The following is a 21904-nucleotide window of genomic DNA, read 5'->3' on the forward strand; positions in this document are numbered from 1 at the left end:
TTTGCGCGAAATTTATAGCGTCTACAAAACGGGATAGTTTTATGGCATTTTTCTAAAAAAAAATTTTTTTACTAGTAATGGCGGTGATCTGCGATTTTTATCGTGACTGCAACACTGCGGCAGACACATCGGACACTTTTGACGCTATTTTGGTACCATTGTCATTTATACAGCGATCAGTGCTATAAAAATGCACTGGTTACTGTGTATATGACACTGGCAGGGAAGGGGTTAACCAATAGGGGGCGAGGAAGGGGTTAAGTGTGTTCCAGGGAGTGATTCTAACTGTGTTGGGGCTGGGCTACATGTGACATGAAACTGATCACTGCTCGATCAGTGTCCTGTCACAAGGCAGAACAGGTAGATGCCCTGTTTACACAGGCATCCCCCCCGTTCTGCAGCTCCGTGACACGATCGTGGGCAGACATCGAGTCCGTGGGTCCTGCGGGCATGGTCACAGAGCTTGCAGCAGAGGCCCACACGGCAGAAAATTTAAAGGGACGTATATATACGTCCATTTGCCTGTCCATGCCATTCTGCTGATGTAAATGTTTGTGCGGCAGTTGGCAAGTGGTTAATATGTAATGCTGTTCTTTGGAAAAATTAATAACAGTGCAAAAAAGCATTTCTCTACCAAAAACAGGAAACACATACAGTCATCAACTTACAGGATGCTTTGCTGAGAGACGGCCGCTTACAGTTCCTGTCTGGTTCCAGGTGGTAGAAACACAACCCTGACAGACATGAATGTATCATTACCGAGGGTGTCACTGCAATTTTCATAGCACTGTAACTTCCAACAGATACATAAAAAATACAGGCTTGCTTATGTTTTTTTTCTTCTTTGTTGCAGGTTAGGTTATCCAAGTGTGTGTCAAGTGTCCACATTTGTAAGGTATGTGCAAATGGCTTAGCTCAAGTATGTCATCACAGTAACTGCAGTGGGAAAAAGTTCACAATATGGGAGGTAACAGCGTGTGCACATTGAGAACAGAACACAGTGGGACCACCAGGGGAAATAAGAGGGGATGAAATAATACATAATAAGCAATATTATTCTAGCAAGTTTTTCTGTCCTGAAAGAAAATTAAAGAGACCAACATGTGGACTAAGGCTGGGTTCACACTACTACACTACTTTCATCCTACTTTGCTCTGCTACATTGGTCCTACATTTTTCTCTTTCGTTCATAGACGGACACAGCCTTCATTGACCTTAGGGTTATGCTTCTTCCTACCAGGAGATTTAGGCAGAATTCTACAGCACTTAAGGTGTTAAAAACTTTCCTTCATGCCGCTCCTCCCTGGGGGCATAACCCACACCCTGCTTTAGCAGCCTCAGGCCTTGGTGATGGCCGTTAAGGGTGAACGGTCCTTTTGGGTCTTCCCTGACTGGCATCATTGAGGATGCCACGGGTGGTAAGCGCATGCTGTTCCCACAGTCTGGGAAGGGCTAGGGACCTCGCCCTGTACAAGGACCCTCCTTGCCTACCTCCAAGCGTTTTTTCGCTCGCCCTGTGCGGTGGGGGTAGGTCTACATGGTGCTTGAATCCCCGCTGCGGGGTAGCAGCGCACCTGATACCGCATGCCTAACAAGTCTGCGGACAAACCTGCTTCCGCCTGAAGGTCTGCTCCCGCCCGTGTCTCGGGTGGGAGACTGGCTTCGCATTGCGAAGTGTTTTCCTTGGGGTACAAGATTGAGTTTCTCTCTTGTCTGCCAAACAGGTTTTTTCCCTCCGGCTTCTGGCCTCCTCCGGTTCGCCGGTTGACTCCGTCGGGGGCTGTCCAGGATCTTCTGGTCAGGGGAGTGATTGTGCCAGTTCCCTCGTTGGAACGGTCTCGGGGTTTTACTCCATTCTGTTTGTGTCCCCACGGAGGATGGGGCCCGGTCGATCCTGGGCCTCAAGTCCCTCGTTTTGTTTTGTCAAGGTGGTGTCGATTCGCTTGGTAATAGCGGCACTTCATCAGGGGGATTTTCTGGCATCCTTGGATGTCATGAACGTGTACCTGCATATCCTCAAACCACCGGAGATTCTGTGCTTTGCGGTCGGGGGGGCCATTTTCAATGGTGTCCTTCCCATTCGGCGGGTTTTCGCCAAGGTGCTCATCCCGATACTGGCCCGGCTGTAACAGCGGGGGTTTGTTATCATGGGATGTCTGGACGACATTCTCCTACGAGCTTCTTCGAGCTCTGCATTGGTAGAGCCGTGCCTATCACGTGTCAGGCTCTCCGAGTGTTCGGCTGGTTTCTGGATTGTCCTGAAATCAGGGTTGATTCCGTCTCAGGGATATCTGGGACTGGTCCTGGATTCCTCCGGGGCGGGAGTGTTTTTCTCCTAGCGGAACAACTTCAGACTCTGCTATCTGCTGTGCAGCAGTTGCTGACCCAGAAGCGGTCATCTCTGCGATTCTGCAGGAAGGTTCTGGGTCAGTTGGTAGCCTCTTTCGAGGCGGTTCCGTATGCCCAATTCCACGCCAGGGTACTACGGAGGGAACTGCTGTCACGATGGGACTAGCTTCCGTCATCTCTGGATTACCAGATTCAGTTTAGTCATCTGATCATGTCTCCCCTGGTGTGGTGGCTGGCGTTTCCGGTGCTTCGGGCCGGAAAGTCATTTTTCTGCAGGCCACTGGACAGTGGTCACGACGGATGCCAGCCTCTCCGGTTGGGGAGGGGCGCTTGGGGCACCCAGTCAGCCCAGGGGCACTGGACTCAGGTGGAGTCCTGCTTACTGATCAACGTTCTGGAGCTCCGAGCAATCAAGCTTTGCCTTGCCAGGTGGTCCCTGGATCTACAGGCCTGACCGGTCAGGATCCTGTCCGATAACACCACGTCCGTGGCGTAGGTTGATCATCAGGGAGGCACACGGAGTTCTGTTGCAGCGACGGGGGTCGCGCGCATCCTTTCGGTGGGCCAAAGGGTCCGTTCCGGCTCTATCGGCTGGGTACATTCCGGGAATACGGAATTGGCTAGCCGACTACCTAAGTCGCACTGCACTGGGCCAAGGAGAGTGGTCTCTCCACCCGCAGGTGTTTCGGGGTCTGTGCCGAAAGTGGGGCACTCCGGACGTGGACCTTCTAGCGTCCTGTCTCTATCGGTAGGTGCCACGGTTCGTGGCCAGGTTTAAGGACCCGTGGGCGGACGCGTCAGGCGCGTTGGTGGCTCCTTGGGGTCGCTGTCGCCTACTTTACACCTTCCCTCCTCGGAAGCTTCTTCCTCGCCTGCTGCGCAGAGTAGAAGCTGTAGGGATTCTATCGGTCCTGATTGCCCCAGATTGGCCGCGTCGCTTCTGGTACGCGGACCAGGTGCGTCTGCTGGCAGACGCCCCCTAGCGTCTTCCCCTGGGAATTGATTTTCTGTTACAGGGTCCGATCTTCCACCCTGTTTCACAGCCACCGGCCTTAGCGGCGTGGCTGTTGAGAGCCAGGGGCTTAAGGACCGAGGCCTATTGGGCTTGGTGGTCTCTACCGTGCTGCCTGCAAGGAAGTCTACCTCACGTAGGTTTTTTCCTCATACATGGAAGGCCTACTTCTCTTTGTGTGGGGAGATGAACTGGCACTCTCGTACATGCGTTGTGTTCAGGATTCTGCTGTCTTTGCAGCAGGGAGTGGTTCAGGCTCTCGCCTTACGTACGGTTAGGAGCCAGATTTCTGCTCTGGCTGTTTTTTACTTGCAGCGACCCTTGGCGTCGCACTCCTCGGTGCGTGCGTTGGGTCAGGGGGTCTGGCAGGTGGCCCCTCCGGTGCGCCCTCCATTACCCCCATGGGACTTGAATTTAGTCCTTTCAGTGCTTCAGGATGCTCCCTTTGAGGACATTCGGGAGGTTTTTTGTTTATTGTCACAAAAGGTGATTTTATTTCTGGTAGCAATTACCTCGATCAGACGGGTGTCTGTCTGTTCTGGCGGCCTTGTCTTGCAAGGCTCCCTGCTTGGTCATCCGTAAGGATGAGGTGGTGCTGCGGCCGCAGCCGTTTTTTCTCCCTAAGGTCGTTTCGGCTTTTCACTTGGATGTGGACATTGTTCTTCCATCCTTATGTCCTCAGCCGAAGAACCCGAAGGAGGCCTCTTTACATTCTCTGGATGTGGTTCGGGCCCTTCGAGTTTACTTGTCGGCAACAGCTCCGTTCCGGAAGTCGGACTCGCTGTTCGTGTCTGTGTCCGGTCCCAGTAAGGGCCTGGCAGTCTCGTCGGCCACCATTTCCAGGTGAATCCGACAGGTTGTGCTTCAGGCCTATGCCCTGAAGGGCGGGCGCCCCCCTTTCGGGTCATGGCGCATTCGACCAGGGCGATCGGGGCCTCTTGGGCTTTCCGACACCAAGCCTCTGTGTTACAGGTGGGTAAGGCTGCGACCTGGTCGTCGGTCCACGCTTTTTCAAAGTTTTATATGGTGGATGTGAGTGCATCTTCTGATGCCTCCTTCGGCCGCAGGGTGTTACAGGCGGCAGTTTAAGGTTGGAGTTCCTCCGTTGAGTAACTCCGGTTTTTGTTTGGAGTGTAACCTATTTTTGCTGTGTTATTTTCCCACCCCTCGAATTTTTTGACACTGCTTGGGGACGTCCCTAAGGTCAATGAAGGCTGTGTCCGTCTATGAACGAAAGAGAAAAAAGGATTTTTGTACTCACCGTAAAATCCATTTCTCTGAGTTCATAGACGGACACAGCACCCACCCCTCCTTTGTTTGTACTGCTTGTTACGAACTGAGGCTGCTAAAGCAGGGTGTGGGTTATGCCTGGGGGAGCCACGCCCCCAGGGAGGAGCGGCATGAAGGAAAGTTTTTAACACCTTAAGTGCTGTAGAATTCTGCCTAAATCTCCTGGTAGGAAGAAGCATAACCCTAAGGTCAATGAAGGCTGTGTCCGTCTATGAACTCAGAGAAATGGATTTTACGGTGAGTACAAAAATCCTTTTATCCTACATTGGTCCTACATCCATCCTACTTTCATGAACAGGATACTACTTTGGTCCGACTTCAATGATATTCAATGGGCCTGAAGTAGGATCAATGTAGGACCAAAAGTAGTACAGGGAGCATTTTTCAAAGTCGGACCGACTTGTGTAGGACGCTACAAGACGCTCTCATAGGGAAACATTGAACACAGAGCAAAGTAGGATGAAAGTAGTGTAGTAGTGTGAACCCAGCCTAAAACTGTGGAATAGGAGATTTACAATGGAAACATTAAAATATATCAATATTAATTAGAAACATATTTAAAGAGCATTTATATCCTGCTCCACATTTCACTTGTTGCCAGCTAAGCACTGTTGAAAAAGATGCATGGGATGCCTTGACATGTGCTTCCAAGATGCAATTGACAGAAATCAAAATCATCTCCTCATAATTATGTCAGTGACTGACCCAGACTCTCCTGTATGCCTGTCAGCTAAGAAAACGAATTAACAGCAAGAATCTGAGTCAATGGTAGTATGCAAAAAAAAAAAAAAAAAAAACAGTATAGGGATGCAATAGTTTTTTCTGATTGTATTCCATCAAAAATGTCAGGAAGCTAATAATGTATGATGTTAAAGGTAATAAACCCAAAGCTGGAAACACACTGTACAATTTTGTTGTTGGATTTCCTTTAGATTTACCTTCAACTATGTAGTACATAGGGCCTGCCGGATTGCATACGATTTGGAAGTGTTTAGGTTTAGGTGTTTTTATGTCAGACATATAAAGCGCTGCGCAATATAAATCCTGTATAATAATAATAAACCCAGTAAAACAAAAAATATTTATATATATTTATTTATATATATATATATATATATATATATATATATATATATATACACACACACTGTGTGTATATATATATATATATATATATATATATATATATATATATATATATATATATATATATATATATATATATATATATATATATATATATATATATATATATATATATATATATATATATATATACACATATACATACACAGTGCCTTGCGAAAGTATTCGGCCCCCTTGAACTTTGCAACCTTTTGCCACATTTCAGGCTTCAAACATAAAGATATAAAACTGTTTTGTTTTTTTGAAGAATCAACAAGTGGGACACAATCATGAAGTGGAACGAAATTTATTGGATATTTCAAACTTTTTTAACAAATAAAAAACTGAAAAATTGGGCGTGCAAAATTATTCAGCCCCTTTACTTTCAGTGAGGATCTCTGAATGATCCAATGTTGACCTAAATGACTAATGATGATAAATAGAATCCACCTGTGTGTAATCAAGTCTCCATATAAATGCACCTGCACTGTGATAGTCTGAGGCCCCATACACACGAGAGGATTTATCCGCGGATACGGTCCAGCGGACCGTATCCGCGGATAAATCCTCTCGAGGATTTCAGCAGATTTCTATGCGATGGCGTGTACACACCATCGCATTGAAATCCGCGCCAAAATCCTCTGGCGATGACGTGTCGCGCCGTCGCCGCGATTATGATGCGGCGACGTGCGCGACGCTGTCATATAAGGAATTCCACGCATGCGTCAAATCATTACGACGCATGCGGGGGATCCCTTTGGACGGATGGATTCGGTGAGTCTGTACAGACCAGCGGATCCATCCGTGGGATCCGATTCCAGCGGATAGATATTCTGTGCATGTCGACAAATATTTATCTGCTGGAATTCGGAAAGATCCGCGGATAAATATCCGCCGGAGTGTACACACCATAGAATCTATCCGCTGAAACCCATTCAATGGGATTTATCTGCGGATAGATTCTATGGTGTGTACGGGGCCTCAGAGGTCCGTTTAAAGTGCAGAGAGCATCATGAAGAACAAGGAACACACCAGGCAGGTCCGAGATACTGTTGTGGAGAAGTTTAAAGCCGGATTTGGATACAAAAAGATTTCCCAAGCTTTAAACACCCCAAGGAGCACTGTGCAAGCGATAATATTGAAATAGAAGGAGTATCAGACCACTGCAAATCTACGAAGACCTGGCCGTCCCTCTAAACTTTCAGCTCATACAAGGAGAACACTGATCAGAGATGCAGCCAAGAGGCCCATGATCACTCTGGATGAACTGCAGAGATCTACAGCTGAGGTGGGAGACTCTGTCCATAGTTTTTTCAGTTTTTTATTTGTTAAAAAAGTTTGAAATATCCAATAAATTTTGTTCCACTTCATGATTGTGTCCCACTTGTTGTTGATTCTTCAAAAAAAATTACAGTTTTATATCTTTATGTTTGAAGCCCGAAATGTGGCAAAAGGTCGCAAAGTTCAAGGGGGGCGAATACTTTCGTAAGGCACTGTGTGTGTGTGTGTGTGTGTGTGTGTGTGTGTATATATATATGTCAGAAAACATACCAACAGTGAGTAAAAACACAAATGTGTTGGCTTCCTAATGTATTTTGGGTCAGATTTTTTTTTATCTACCTTGGTCATACAGGTTGAAAGTCCATCCACAAATGTTGATTTTATCTTCTGTATCTTAAAAAGAAAATATAATAAGTAATGGTTGTTTTCAGATATGACAGCCATCTAAAACAAAATCATCACAAAACTAAATACATATATATATATATAAGTGTCATTTCTTCAGTGTTGTCACATAAAAAGATATAATAATAATAATAATATTTACAATATTTTGTAAGATAGTGTGTGTGTGTATATGTATATATATATATATATATATATATATATATATATATATATATATATATATATATATATATATGTGTGTGTGTGTGTGTGTGTGTGTGTGTGTGTGTATGTATGTATGTGTGTGTGTGTGTGTGTGTGTGTGTGTGTGTGTGTGTGTGTGTGTGTGTGTGTGTGTGTATGTATATATATATATATATATATATATATATATATATATATATATATATATATATATATATATACACACACACACATATATACATACATTCACACACATACATCACACACACACACACTATCCACATTTTTGTAAATATTTTATTATATCTTTTTATGTGACAGCACTGAAGAAATGACACTTTGCTACAATGTAAAGTAGTGAGTGTACAGCTTGTATAAGTGTAAATTTGCTGTCCCCTCAAAATAACTCAACACACAGCCATTAATGTCTAAACCGCTGGCAACATAAGTGAGTACATCCCTAAGTGAAAATGTCCAAATTGGGCCCAATCAGCCATTTTCCCTCCTGGTATCATGTGACTCGTTAGTATTACAAAGTGTCAGGTGTGAATGGGGAGCACTTGTGTTAAATTTGGTGTTTAACACAAGCAGAAGAATCACCCAGGATACAAAGAAAACCCACAGGTAGCCTCAGGAGAACAATAATTAACATGAGCTAATTATCTAATCTTCTAGCCAGACAGGAGACCAGACGTCCAGGCTCCTCACTATCTGCTGTACAATACACAATCTCAACACGTAAACACAGGACATCTTCACACACACAATAGAGGCAATTAGCACAGAGGATAGAGAGATAGCTGGAGGTGACAACATTAACATCTATAACATCTATATATATATATATATATATATATTTAAATTGTGAAAATACATTTTATATTTATTGTATATTATATTTATAAAAACAGTCCAAAAACTCAAGTATCTTTATAAATAAAGTACATCATCAGAAACTATATATAAAACTTACTTGTCTGAACTCTAAAATTATTTTGGGTAGTGGATGTAGATCTTTAAGTAGATGTAGCTTTAGAAGAAACAAAAAACACGTTGGTACTTTGTAGTTCGCTATCAAACCTTTAATCCTAAATTGTACAATATAAAAACAGGTAATATACTACCGTTTTTTGATATTGTATACAGTTTGTAGGTAAGAAGGATTCATGTAATATTTAACCACTTATGGACCGCCGCACGACAATATTTGTCGACAGAATGGCACGGCTGGGCACATGGATGTACATGCACGTCCCTTTTGGCACCATGACTGTGCCCGCGGACCCGATCGCCGCCGGTGTCCCGCGATCGGGTCACAGGAGCTGAAGAACGGGGAGAGGTGATTGTAAACAAACCTTCCCCGTTCTTCTCTGTGACTTGTCACTGATCGTCTGTTCCCTGTCATAGGGAACGACAATCAGTGATGTCACACGTCCAGGCACGCCCCCCCTACAGTTAGAAAAAACACATTAGTACACACTTAACCCTTTAACGCCCCCTAGGGGTTAACCCCTTCACTGCAGCGTGACATGAGAAGTAAACTTATGACAGACGCTTCCTGCGCTACTCTGCATTTGAAGAAAACGACAACAAGTAAACGCTGACCTGTGCCCCATGTGCCATGATTGTGCCCCATGTGCCCTGATTGTGCCCCATGTACCGTGCTGTGCCCTGATGTGGCCCATGTACCCTGATGTGCTCTGATGTGCCATATGTACCCTGATGTGCCCCATGTACCCTGATGTGGTTCACCACAAGGTGCAAACCATTCATAAGTCTGAAGAATAGAAAAGCCAGATTAGACTAAACAAACATCTAAAAAAGCCAGACCAGTTCTGGAAAAGCATTTTTTGGACGGATGAAACTAAGATTAATCTGTGAGTTAACAAAATAATCTGTGACTTAATATACAAAACAAATTAATTGTATTGGTGAAAAATTCCTTATAATGTCCAAAAGTGAGAAGGTTTATATGCTGATCCTCCACCAATTAATGATTGAATATAGGTGATAAATAGCAATAATAATATAAGTCAGTGAAAAAAGTCCAATGGTAAAACAAACGAGATTCCTAGTCTTCCACCAAGAGAAAACACCCGTGTGATGGTATTCCAATCTGCTTACCAGATTCACTGACCGGTCAGATAGAGCCCAGAGATGTTTTAAAGTCCTCTCAAGTGGACTATATACCAGCAGGTTACACAAATCGAATCATCTACTGCTCCAAAACTTCAGATGTAATGAGGATGCGCTCATACATTCAAAGAAAAAGAACAAGAAATAGCTCCATGGTGAAGTACTGTATGTAAGGATTTATTAATGAGGAAAAAATTGCACTTACAATTCAGTTGATAAAAAAAGGCCTGTCATGGATCCCAGCGCATGCTTAGGCCACTCCGGAGTGGCCTAAGCATACCTTGTCATCGCTCACACGGAGAGAGCTATACACACTGAGCACAGCCACCAGGATTCGATTGTCAGCACGCGCTGCATGCGCTGGGATCCATGACAGGCCTTTTTTTATCAACTGAATTGTAAGTGCAATTTTTTCCTCATTAATAAATCCTTACATACAGTACTTCACCATGGAGCTATTTCTTGTTCTTTTTCTTTGAATGTATGAGCGCATCCTCATTACATCTGAAGTTTTGGAGCAGTAGATGATTCGATTTGTGTAACCTGCTGGTATATAGTCCACTTGAGAGGACTTTAAAACATCTCTGGGCTCTATCTGACCGCACAAACGGTCAGTGAATCTGGTAAGCAGATTGGAATACCATCACACGGGTGTTTTCTCTTGGTGGAAGACTAGGAATCTCGTTTGTTTTACCATTGGACTTTTTTCACTGACTTATATTATTATTGCTATTTATCACCTATATTCAATCATTAATTGGTGGAGGATCAGCATATTAACCTTCTCACTTTTGGACATTATAAGGAATTTTTCACCAATACAATTAATTTGTTTTGTATATTAAGTCACAGATTATTTTGTTAACTCACTATTTATCTGGTTCATTCACTATTTATTTCATTCACATTAGCGCTGTACCTTCTTTTGTATGTACGTTTTTTTTGCTTTGGGTATTATGAGCAATAGGTACTAGCTGCTTTTGTCACTTATCATCATTTTTTATTATCACTCATTAGCGCAGTGTTTTCCTTTGGTTTTTTCCTTAGGAATTTTTACATAAGATTAATCTGTACCAGAATGACTGGAAGAAAAACTCTGCAGTGTACAGAGATATACTGTCAGCCCAGATTCAGCAAAATGTAGCAAAGTTGATTGGACAGCGCTTCACAGTACAAAAGCACAATGATCCAAAACACACTGCAAAAGCATCCCAGGAGCTTTTGAAGGAAAATAAGTGGAATATTTTGCAATGGCCGAGTCAGTTGATCTAAACCCAATTAAGCATGGATTTCACTTGCTGAAGGCAAAACTAAAGACAGAAAGAGACACAGACAAAGAACAACTGAAGACAGCTGCAGTTAGAGCATGGCAAAGCATCAGACAAGAGGAAACACAGTCTTTGGTAATGTCCATGGGTTCCAGACTTCAGGCAGTCATTGTCAATAAAGGATTTTCAACAAAACATTAAAAATTAACATTTCATTTATGATTATATTCATTTGTCCAATTACATTTGAGCCACTAAAATGGGGGGACTGTGTATACAAATGGTTGCCTTTTTTTAAAATTTGTACTTGAGATTTATGTACAACCCATTGCCTTGAATTAAATCTGAAAGTCTGCACTTCAAATTAATTTGGATTGTTTCATTTTAATTTTATTCTGGTGGCATACAGAGCCAAAAGTATGAAAATTGTGCCTGTGTCCAAATAAATAAACCTAACTGTATGCCCATACAATTTAATAAAGTGCTCCTGAGTTTGAAAGATACCACTTACATGTATAAAAATTCAGAGAACTTTGTAAACATTAAATATAGTGATTACCGCTGGCTCTGCTGTAGATGGAAAATGGCACAGGTTTGTCCGAGGAAGCTTGGTTTTGCACTTGAGATGCAAATGCAGCTTTCCATAAAGCACCTACAATAATAACATTTGTAATTGGAGAGGAAGCACCCATGTAACATAATACAAGAGTTTAAATATTCTGAAATCTAAAAAGAGAATCAGGCCCCATACACACGAGAGGATTTATCCGCAGATACGGTCCAGCGGACCGTATCCGCGGATAAATCCTCTCGAGGATTTCAGAAGATTTCTATGCGATGGCGTGTACACACCATCGCATTGAAATCCGCGCTGAAATCCTCTGCCGATGACGTGTCGCGCCGTCGCCGCTATTATGACACGGCGACGGGCGCGCCGCTGTCATATAAGGAATTCCACGCATGCGTCAAATCATTACGACGCGTGCGGGGAATCCCTTTGGACGGATGGATCCGGTAAGTCTGTACAGACGAGCGGATCCATCCGTTGGAATGGATTCCAGCAGATGGATTTGTTGAGCATGTCAGCAAATATCCATCTGCTGGAAATCCATCCCAGGGGAGATTTATCTGCGGATAAATATCCGACGGAGTGTACACACCATAGGATCTATCCGCAGAAACCCATTTGATGGGATTTATCTGCGGATAGATTCTATGGTGTGTATGGGGCCTTAGACTTTGAACACCATGCTCTAATTATGAACCTGTTAAAAAAAATATGGGGCCTGCATTTGCTAACTTGCTGTTAGGCCCCGTACACACGTCCGAGGAACTCGACGTGCCAAACACAACGAGTTCCTCGTCGAGTTCAGTGTGGAAGCCGCCGAGATCTCGGCAGGCCGACTTTCCTCATTGAACAACGAGGAAATAGAGAACATGTTCTCTTTTCGGCCCGACGAGTTCCTCGTCGGCTTCCTCGCTGAAAAGTGTACACACGACCGAGTTTCTCGGCAGAATCCAGCTCTGACCGAGTTTCTGGCTGAATTCTGCCGAGAAACTCAGTCGTGTGTATGGGGCCTGAAAGTTGCATGTTAAGAGTGCAGGCTCTGGGGTGGTCATTTCAATCCTGGCTCTAGTATCTAGTGGGTCACCTACATAAAAGAAGTATGCAGCAAAAGCAGATTGAAAACCCAAACCACACATTTTTTCCCAAGTCAGTGGCCCAATGGTTGATGAACCCAGGATCAGAATGATAACTTCAGAGGCTACAACTTTAAGCGCAATGGCATTTCCCACAGTTCTATCCTCATGAGCTTACTTTAAAGTGGAACTCCAGGCAAACACCATGATACATGGTTAAAATACATATGGCCACTTGTATATCTACCAAAGGATTTGTAATTTTGGCCAGCCACTCTCGTGATACACACACCTCCAGTAGTCAGTAAGGTAACACAGCTACAGTGCCTTGCAAAAGTATTCACCCCCTTGGCTTTTTACCTATTTTGTTACATTATAGCCTTTAGTTCAATGTTTTTTAATCTGAATTATATATGATGGATCAGAACACAAAAGTCTAAGTTGGTGTAGAAAAATTAGAAAAATAAATGCATAAAATTATTTTTCAGAAATAAAAAAATGATAATTGTCATGTTAGTGAGTTTGTGATGTCTGCCTTGTGTGTGCTTGCTTTGCTCTTTCCTAGATTTGATGCTCATATATTAAAGCGGTTCTCCACCCTAAAGTGGAGTCCCGCTGATCGGAACCCTCCCCCCCTCTGGTGTCATATTTGACACCTTTCAGGGGGGAGGGGGGTGCAGATACCTGTCTAAAGACAGGTATTTGCACCCACTTCCGGCTCGGCATTTACGGGCAAAAGACGGGCATTCCGTCACATCCCGTCACCCCCCCCCCCCCCGTTGTGTGCTGGGAACACTCGGCTCCCAGCACACAGCGGGAGCCAATCGGCGGGCGCGGCGCAACTCGCGCATGCGCCGTAGGGAACCAGGCAGTGAAGCCTCAGCGCTTCACTTCCTGGTTCCCTCAGCGTGGATGGCGGGGGGAGCAGCAGAGAGACGAGCGATCGCTCGTCCTCTGCTGCGATTGGTGCTGGACTCCAGGACAGGTAGGTGTCCTAATATTAAAAGTCAGCAGCTGCAGTATTTGTAGCTGCTGGCTTTTAATATTTTTTTCCCATGGCACATCCGCTTTAACAAGAAGGCTATTTTAGTGTTTTGTTTTTCTTGTCACCTAAAATATATTTGTGGTGCTTTCTGTGAAATAAGATTTGTAATGCTTTTTACATTTTATGGGTAGAATGTAACTGTAAAGTTCATACTCTATCTGGAACCAATAAATTATCATTGCACCGACTTGATAATTGGCATGTGCGTATGTATTCACCCCCTTTTGTTATGAAGCCCATAAAAGGCTCTGGTGCAACCAATTCCCTTCAGAAGTCACACATCACATCACCCAAAGAACACCATCCCCAGTGAAACATGGTGGTGGCAGCATCAGGCTGTGGGGATATTTTTCAGCAGTCAGGACTTGGAAACTGGTAAGAGTTGAGGGAAAGATGGATGGTGCTAAATACAGGGATATTCTTGAACAAAACCTGTACCACTCTGTGTGTGATTTGAGGCTAGGATGAAGGTTCACCTTCCAGCAGGACAATCACCCCAAACACACTGCTAAAGCAACACTTGAGCGGTTTAAGGGGAAACATGTAAATGTGTTGGAATGGCCTAGTCAAAGCCCAGACCCTAATCCAATAGAAAATCTCTGGTCAGACTTAAAAATTGCTGCTCACAAGCGCAAACCATCAGACTTGAAGGAACTGGAGCAGTTTTGCAAGGAGGAATAAGCAAAAATCCCAGTGGTAAGATGTGGCACGCTCATAGAGACTTATCCAAAGCGACTTGGAGCTGTGATAGCCGCAAAAGGTGGCTCTACAAAGTATTGACTTGGAGAGAGGGGTGAATAGTTATGCACATGGACTTTTTCTGTTATTTTGTCCTATTTGTTGTTTGCTTCACAATAAAAAAAAGAATGAAACATCTTCAAAGTTGTGGACATGTTCTGTAAATTAAATGATGCAAATCCTCAAACAATCCATGTTAATTCCAGGTTGTGAGGCAACAAAACATGAAAAATGCCAAGGGGGTGAATACTTTTAAGACACTGTATGTGCTGATTTTTGCATTAGTGCTTGTTGGTTCAGCTCTTACTCACTGGACAGACGTAGGTTCTAATCCTTTCCCATTCTGCCTAAAACTTAAAAACAAAAGGTTTGTTGGACATAGACTTTAAAGTGGTACTACAAGGTCAAGGTTTTTTACCTTCATGCATGAAGGTAAAAAACCTTCTCTGTGCAGCAGCCCCCCGAGTAATCCCCAGAACCCCATCTCAATCCAGCGATGTGCACTAGAGCCTTGGCTCTCCAGGGACTCTCACTCCTCATTGGCTGAGCAATTGGCTCCCTCTGCTGTCAATCACAGCTAGTAAGCCAATGAGGAGAGACAGAAGGACGGGGTCGAGCTGTGGCTCTGTGTGTGAATGGACAAGCATTCTAAAATGGTAAGCAGAACATGTTACATATTTTAAGTTATGCTAAGTGAATAGGAACATGCAACAAATATAAACTGGATGTTATCCCAATTTGGCAGCAAAAATTGAAATATATTGTAAAAACAGTACAAAACAGAGGACAAAAATTTTCTTCATATATCAACATGTAAGAACTGTATGCATTTACCATAGTAATCAAATCATTTTATTTTTATGTGCAAGTGAAAAAAAAATTTTAAGGAAAAAATAGGTTGCTCATTACAACACGGACAGTTCTTATTTTATGATAAATAAAGGCGGCGTATTTTTCATCTGTCAGGTAAATATGTGCATACTTCATTTCAGACTGGTACCTCTTGTGAAGTTCAGCATGGATGCAGAAGGTGGCACATTTACCATTACCAGAGATCATGCAGTTTATTTATTTCACCTTTTATGATTATCTTCTTATAGACAAGTTAACATGCCCACCTCTCTAAGTTCCTTACTGCTTGTTAATCTAAACTTTTCCCCTGCAGCAAGGTGGGCCTCATGTTCCAAGTCTTTAAGATGCATCTACAAAACAAAAAATAAAATGCATTTTAACTAAATTAGCATACTATTATAATACTGCATTTATTGTTCATGCACGAACCAAGTATACAATACGCTACAATCCTCTGGAATCAAACAATTACTACTTCCTGAATGGCACCCCAATGCACATCAACAGTGTAAGCATCTGCCCTTCAGTACACCACAAAACACAGATGTGAATTAGTGCAAGTTGTGATACGCTGCATTGATCTAAAAGGGTGTAGGTGGCTTTTTTTGTTGAGGCGTATTAAGGAGTAGTTTAAAGTGAATGGGCTTAAAGTGTTTGTTACACCAACATTGCATATTCCTGGTATGTGTCTGCTTTACCATGGACTGGATTTAAAAATGATCATGTTCTCTTAGCATTGCTTCCTTTGTATGAAACCCCTGGTGATCCTGCCAGTCCCCCTACTTTTCTATTTCAAACTTACCACGTTAGACACAGTAGAACATCCACCCTAGCATGCTCAGTTTTCTGGCTGTGCTGGGAGCACAGCCTGTCTGTCTTTCAATGGCCAAGACTTGTGCAGAACACCCCCCGGCTGCACATGCACAGCTCTTCACTGAGAACACTAGTGTACTGCTGTTTCTCTGCCTCCTGCTGACAGCTACAGTATTACCCCTGGAGATTTGGTAATATACAGAATGCACCGTTTTTAAAGAAACAATGAGCGAGCAGACAAAACACATTTCTTTAATTTCTTGTGGGATTCACATTCAATTGTAGGTCATAACAGAATTGTACAATCAAAAAAAATAAAAACATGGCAAAAAGTAAACAAAATGAATTGACCCCTGTTCAAAAATCTGCATCCCCTTAGTTCTCAATACTGTGTATTGCCCCATTAGCATCAATGACAGCGTGCATGCAGTCTTTTGTAATAGTTGTCTATGAGGCCACACATTCTTGCAGGTGGTATAGCTGTCTATTCATCTTGGCAAATTCCTCCATGCAAAGTCTTTGGTTGTTTTGCATGAAGCACATATTTAACCACTTACCCCCCGGAACATATTGCTGCCTAAAGACCAGAGTACTTTTTGCGATTCGGGACTGCGTCGCTTTAACAGACAATTGCGCGGTCGTGCGACGTGGCTCCCAAACAAAATTGGCGTCCTTTTTTTCCCACAAATAGAGCTTTCTTTTGGTGGTATTTGATCACCTCTGCGTTTTTTATTTTTTGCGCTATAAACAAAAATAGAGCGACAATTTTGAAAAAAATGAATATTTTTTACTTTTTGCTATAATAAATATCCCCCAAAAATATATAAAAAAACATTTTTTTTCCTCAGTTTAGGCCGATACGTATTCTTCTACATATTTTTCGTAAAAAAAATCGCAATAAGCGTTTATTGATTGGTTTGCGCAAAAGTTATAGCGTTTACAAAATAGGGGGTATTTTTATGGCATTTTTATTAATATTTTTTTTACTAGTAATGGCGGCGATCAGCGATTTTTTTTTCGGTATTGCGACATTATGGCGGACACTTCGGACATTTTTGACACATTTTTGGGACCATTGGCATTTTTATAGCGATCAGTGCTATAAAAATGCATTAGATTACTATAAAAATGCCACTGGCAGTGAAGGGGTTAACACTAGGGGGCGGGGAAGGGGTTAAGTATGCCTGGGTGTGTTCTTACTGTGGGGGGGGGGGGGTGGCCTCACTAGGGGAAACACTGATTTTCTGTTCATACATTGTATGAACAGAAAATCAGCATTTCCCCTGCTGACAGGAACGAGAGCTGTGTGTTTACACACACAGCTCCCGTTCCCCGCTCTGTACCGAGCGATCGCGTGTGCCCGGCGGCGATCGCGCCCGCCGGGCACACGCACGGGAGTCGGGGGCGAGCGGGGAGCGCGCGCGCGCGCCTCCGGCGGCGCGCACGCGCCCCCTAGTGGCGGCTATACGATAGGACGTATAGCTACGGGCTCTCGCCCAGGAGAGCCGACCTGCCGCCGTATAATGACGGTGGCTGGTCGGCTACTAGTTAAGATCTCCCCAGAGTACCTCCATGATATTAAAGGTCAGGAGACTGATTGCCACTCCAGAACCTTCTGCTGTAATGACTGGACAGTCAACTTGGCCTTGTGTTTAGGGTCATTGTCATGCTGGAAAGTCCAAGAGCGTCCCATGCGCAGCTTTCATGCAAAAGAATGCAAACTGTCTGCCAGTATTTTCTGATAACATGCTGCATTCATCTTGCCATCAATTTTCACAAGAGTCCCTGTGCCTTTCGAGCTCACACACCCCCAAAACATCAGTGAACCACCACCATGCTTTACAGTTGGGATGGTATTCTAGTCACTAAAGGCCTTGCTGACCCCCCTTCCAAATATAGCGCTTACGGTTGTGACCATAAAGCTCTAGATTTTGGTCTCGTCACTCTAGATTACAGTGTGCCAGATGCTGTGATGCATGTCAAGGTGATGCCGGGCATGTTGTAACCAGGCTTTTTTGTGGCATTGGCGCAGTTAAGGCTTCTTTCTGGCAACTCTACCATGCAGGTCATTTTTGTTCAAGTATTGTCATACAGTGCTCCTTAAAACAACCACACCATCTTTTCCCAGAGCAGCCTGTATTTCTCCCGAGGTTACCTGTGGGTTTTTCTTTGTATCTCAAACAATTCTTCTGGCAGTTCTGACTGCAATATTTCTTGGTCTACCGGACCTTGGCTTGGTATCAAGAAATCCCCGAATTTTTTACTTCTTAAGTGATTGAACAGTACTAACTGGCATATTGAAGGCTTTGGATATCTTTTTATATCCTTTTCCATCTTTGTAAACTTCCATTACCTTGTTATGCAGGTCTTTTGACAGGTAATTTCTGCTCCCTATGGCTCAGTATCTAGCCTGCTCAGTGCATCTACGTGAGAGCTAACAAACTCATTGACTATTTATACACAGACATTAATTGCAATTTCAATAGTTACAGATGTAGAAAATTGCCTTTAATTGCCATTTTAGCAGGGCCTTTTGGGAGATTTCAGTTATCATTATGATTTAAAAAGGATCCAAAAAAATTATGTGATAATAAATAAATTCATATGATCACTATCCTTAAATAAAAGACAATTTTTCGTCATGTAGAGTCATGTCTTCAATATCAATGCCAACATTTCAAGATTTTTGCCAGGGTATGCAAAAATGTTACCACAACTGAATGCCTATAAGGCATGGACTCCACTAGACATCTGAAGGTGTGCTGTGGTATCTGGTACCAAGCTGTCAGTAGTAGACATGTGCAGAACGAAAAAAAATATTTTATTTTGTTTTGATTCGTTATTTACATAAATTAGTTTAGTTAAATTAGTTTAATTCATTTAATTTGTTTTCTTTATTTGTATTCGAATAGTTTTCGAATTCCAAACGTTTTCCAATTTCCAAAGAGAATAAAATAGAAAATAAAAGGAATAGAATAGAAAAGAATATAACAGAAAATAAAAGAATATAATATAATAGAAAGGAATCTAATAAAATTAAGAAATATAATTAAATAGTAGATTATAACCAGCTTCTGAAATTTGAATAGAATAGAAAATACTAGAATTAAAAAGAACAATAGAATAGAATTAATCTGGCAGGGGTTAACTTCTCCAGTGCGGAATTGGAAGTTCTGTCAAAAGGCATGAAATTCTGTCCAGACAAAAATATTAACAAATTTGAAGTTTTCATAGAGGTTGAAAAATACATAAGGAAACTCAATATTAAAAAATATTTTTCGCAACAGAGTACTAGTACACCTACTGCTGATGATGATACCTTTGTTCACACAGGGTTGAAGAACAATTCTGTTTTCAACCCCAAAAAGGGAACACATCATCATGTGGAGGTTTTTAAAAATATGATTCAAGGAGATATTAAAGATCTGGAGGTTAAACAAAACAAGACTAATGGTCTAATAAAGGAAGGGATTAAAAAGTTAGAAGAAAATAAAAACATTATTCGCCCCGCAGACAAAGGGGGGGGGGGGGTGTAGTAGTGCTCACCAAAGAAAACTACTACGGGGAAATACAAAGACTACTGGGAGATACAGCTACATACAAACCACTCCGAGGAGATCCCCAGGCAAAACTTAAGGAGCTACTCCTATTGTGGACATCAGAGGGCACAGCTAAGTCTATATTGAATATATATTCCATATATACGTAACCCACCCACGTGGGTAGGTACCGGAGCATGATGGGACTGTTATATATATATATATATATATAAGTAAAATTTCTTATTGATGGACTACAACAGGCAATGTGGAATAATTATTTCTGGGCATTGGGATCATTTTACAACCAAATCAAAGGAGTTGCAATGGGGGCTCGTTATGCCCCCAGTGTTGCAAATCTGGTATTGAACAAATGGGAGGAGGAAACCATCTACCGAGATAACCATGTACCCCTCGTTTACTACATGAGATATATAGATGATATTATTCTCATGTGGGAGGGGCCCTGGGCTACCTTAGAAATATTTTTGATTGGATTAAACAGCAATCAATATGAACTTAAATTTACAGCTACATCCAGTTTGGTCTCCATTAATTATTTAGATTTAATTTTAACTAAAAATGGTAACAAAGTCAGTACACGCACTTACTTCAAAAGTACCGATAGGAATGCATTTGTACCAGTAAACAGCTGCCATCATCCCAAATGGCTAAGCACCATTCCCAAAGGCCAGTACATGCGGATTCGCCGTAATTGCGATACTATCACAGACTTCCAATCGCAATACCAGATTTTAACGGAGAAGTTAAAAGAAAAAGGATACCTCCCTCAAATACTAGAAAAAACTGCACTAGAAGTATCCAATATGGACAGAGACCAACTTCTGACCTCTAAGAAAAAGGCCCCCTTTTCAGGAGATTTGGCTTTCTTTTCAGGCTTTCATCGTCAATACCAAAGTATCGAGAAAATGTTTACAAAACATTGGCCCATTTTACTCAAAGACAATGATTTGGCCGCAATTTTACCCCCCAAACCCAAATTTGTTTATAGGAGGGCACCGGGCCTACGGAATATGATTGCCCCAAATGTACCGGACCCTCCACCTCAACCTCCCACCTTTCTTGATGGATCTGGCTTCCATCACTGCACTCCGTGCAAATCATGTAAAAGTACTACTAGAACAAGAGAAATAGAAAAATAAAGAAATTCAAGTCTAATATTACACAAAGAGAATACACAGTTAAAACTCTAATAACTTGTGACTCACATCATGTCACATATTCATTTTGGGATGCCCGTGCTCTTTACAATATGTGGGTCGCACCACTAGAAAACTTAGAATAAGAATCAACAAGCACGTGGCTAATATTAAAAATGGTTTCCCTAACCATAGCGTTTCAAGGCATTTTGCCCAATGCCATGACCAAGACCCTAGTAAGCTTTCTTTTGTTGGTATAGACAGGGTTACTAGACATTGGAGAGGTACCAACATGACACAGGCCATTTCCCAGAACGAGACCATGTGGATCCATCGTTTGTGTACGATGCACCCGCAAGGCCTCAACATCGAACTGGACCTGAACTGATTTCTCACCAATAACTAATGCAGGGTGTTGAGTTTTCTACTTAAATTTAATTTTTATTTTATATTTTTAATTTTTATTATATTCATCTATAATCTAATTATATTTTATACCAGTACCAATAACGTATCGTTATGGGTATTTTTTACCAACTAATGTTTAACTTTGACTATATTTAATTTATAGCTAGCCTAGGGTAATTATGGTATGTAACCTATGTATCAATATAAAGCCCATATAGTGCTAACCTAGGCATAGTTACATAGTTACATAGTTAGTCAGGTTGAAAAAAGACACAAGTCCATCCAGTTCAACCACAAAAAACAAAATAAAAAAACACAGTAAAATCCTATACACCCAACTCCATACCCACAGTTGATCCAGAGGAAGGCAAAAAACCCCAGCGGAGCATGATCCAATTTGCTACAGCAGGGGAAAAAATTCCTTCCTGATCCCCCGAGAGGCAATCGGATTTACCCTGGATCAACTATACCTACAAATCTTAGTACTCAGTTATATTCTGTACATTTAGGAAAGAATCCAGACCTTTCTTAAAGCAATCTACTGAGCTGGCCAGAACCACCTCTGGAGGGAGTCTGTTCCACATTTTCACAGCTCTTACTGTGAAAAAACCTTTCCGTATTTGGAGGTGAAATCTCTTTTCCTCTAGACGTAAAGA

General features: G+C 42.4%; 1 protein-coding gene across 1 annotated transcript in view; it reads right to left on the reverse strand.

Annotated features, from left to right (window-relative positions):
* Positions 1-21904, reverse strand: part of POLN (DNA polymerase nu) — a 268106-nt gene that overhangs the window by 174317 nt on the left and 71885 nt on the right. The window contains exons 8-12 of the mRNA XM_040335297.1: positions 15595-15678; positions 11612-11704; positions 8622-8678; positions 7397-7450; positions 669-734 (exon numbers count right to left, since the gene is read on the reverse strand). Of these exons, the coding sequence (XP_040191231.1) occupies positions 669-734; positions 7397-7450; positions 8622-8678; positions 11612-11704; positions 15595-15678 (354 nt within the window). The remainder of the gene's footprint in view (positions 1-668; positions 735-7396; positions 7451-8621; positions 8679-11611; positions 11705-15594; positions 15679-21904) is intronic.

Source organism: Rana temporaria, chromosome 1 (genome assembly GCF_905171775.1).
Source record: "Rana temporaria chromosome 1, aRanTem1.1, whole genome shotgun sequence".
NCBI classification, from domain to species: Eukaryota; Metazoa; Chordata; class Amphibia; order Anura; family Ranidae; genus Rana; species Rana temporaria.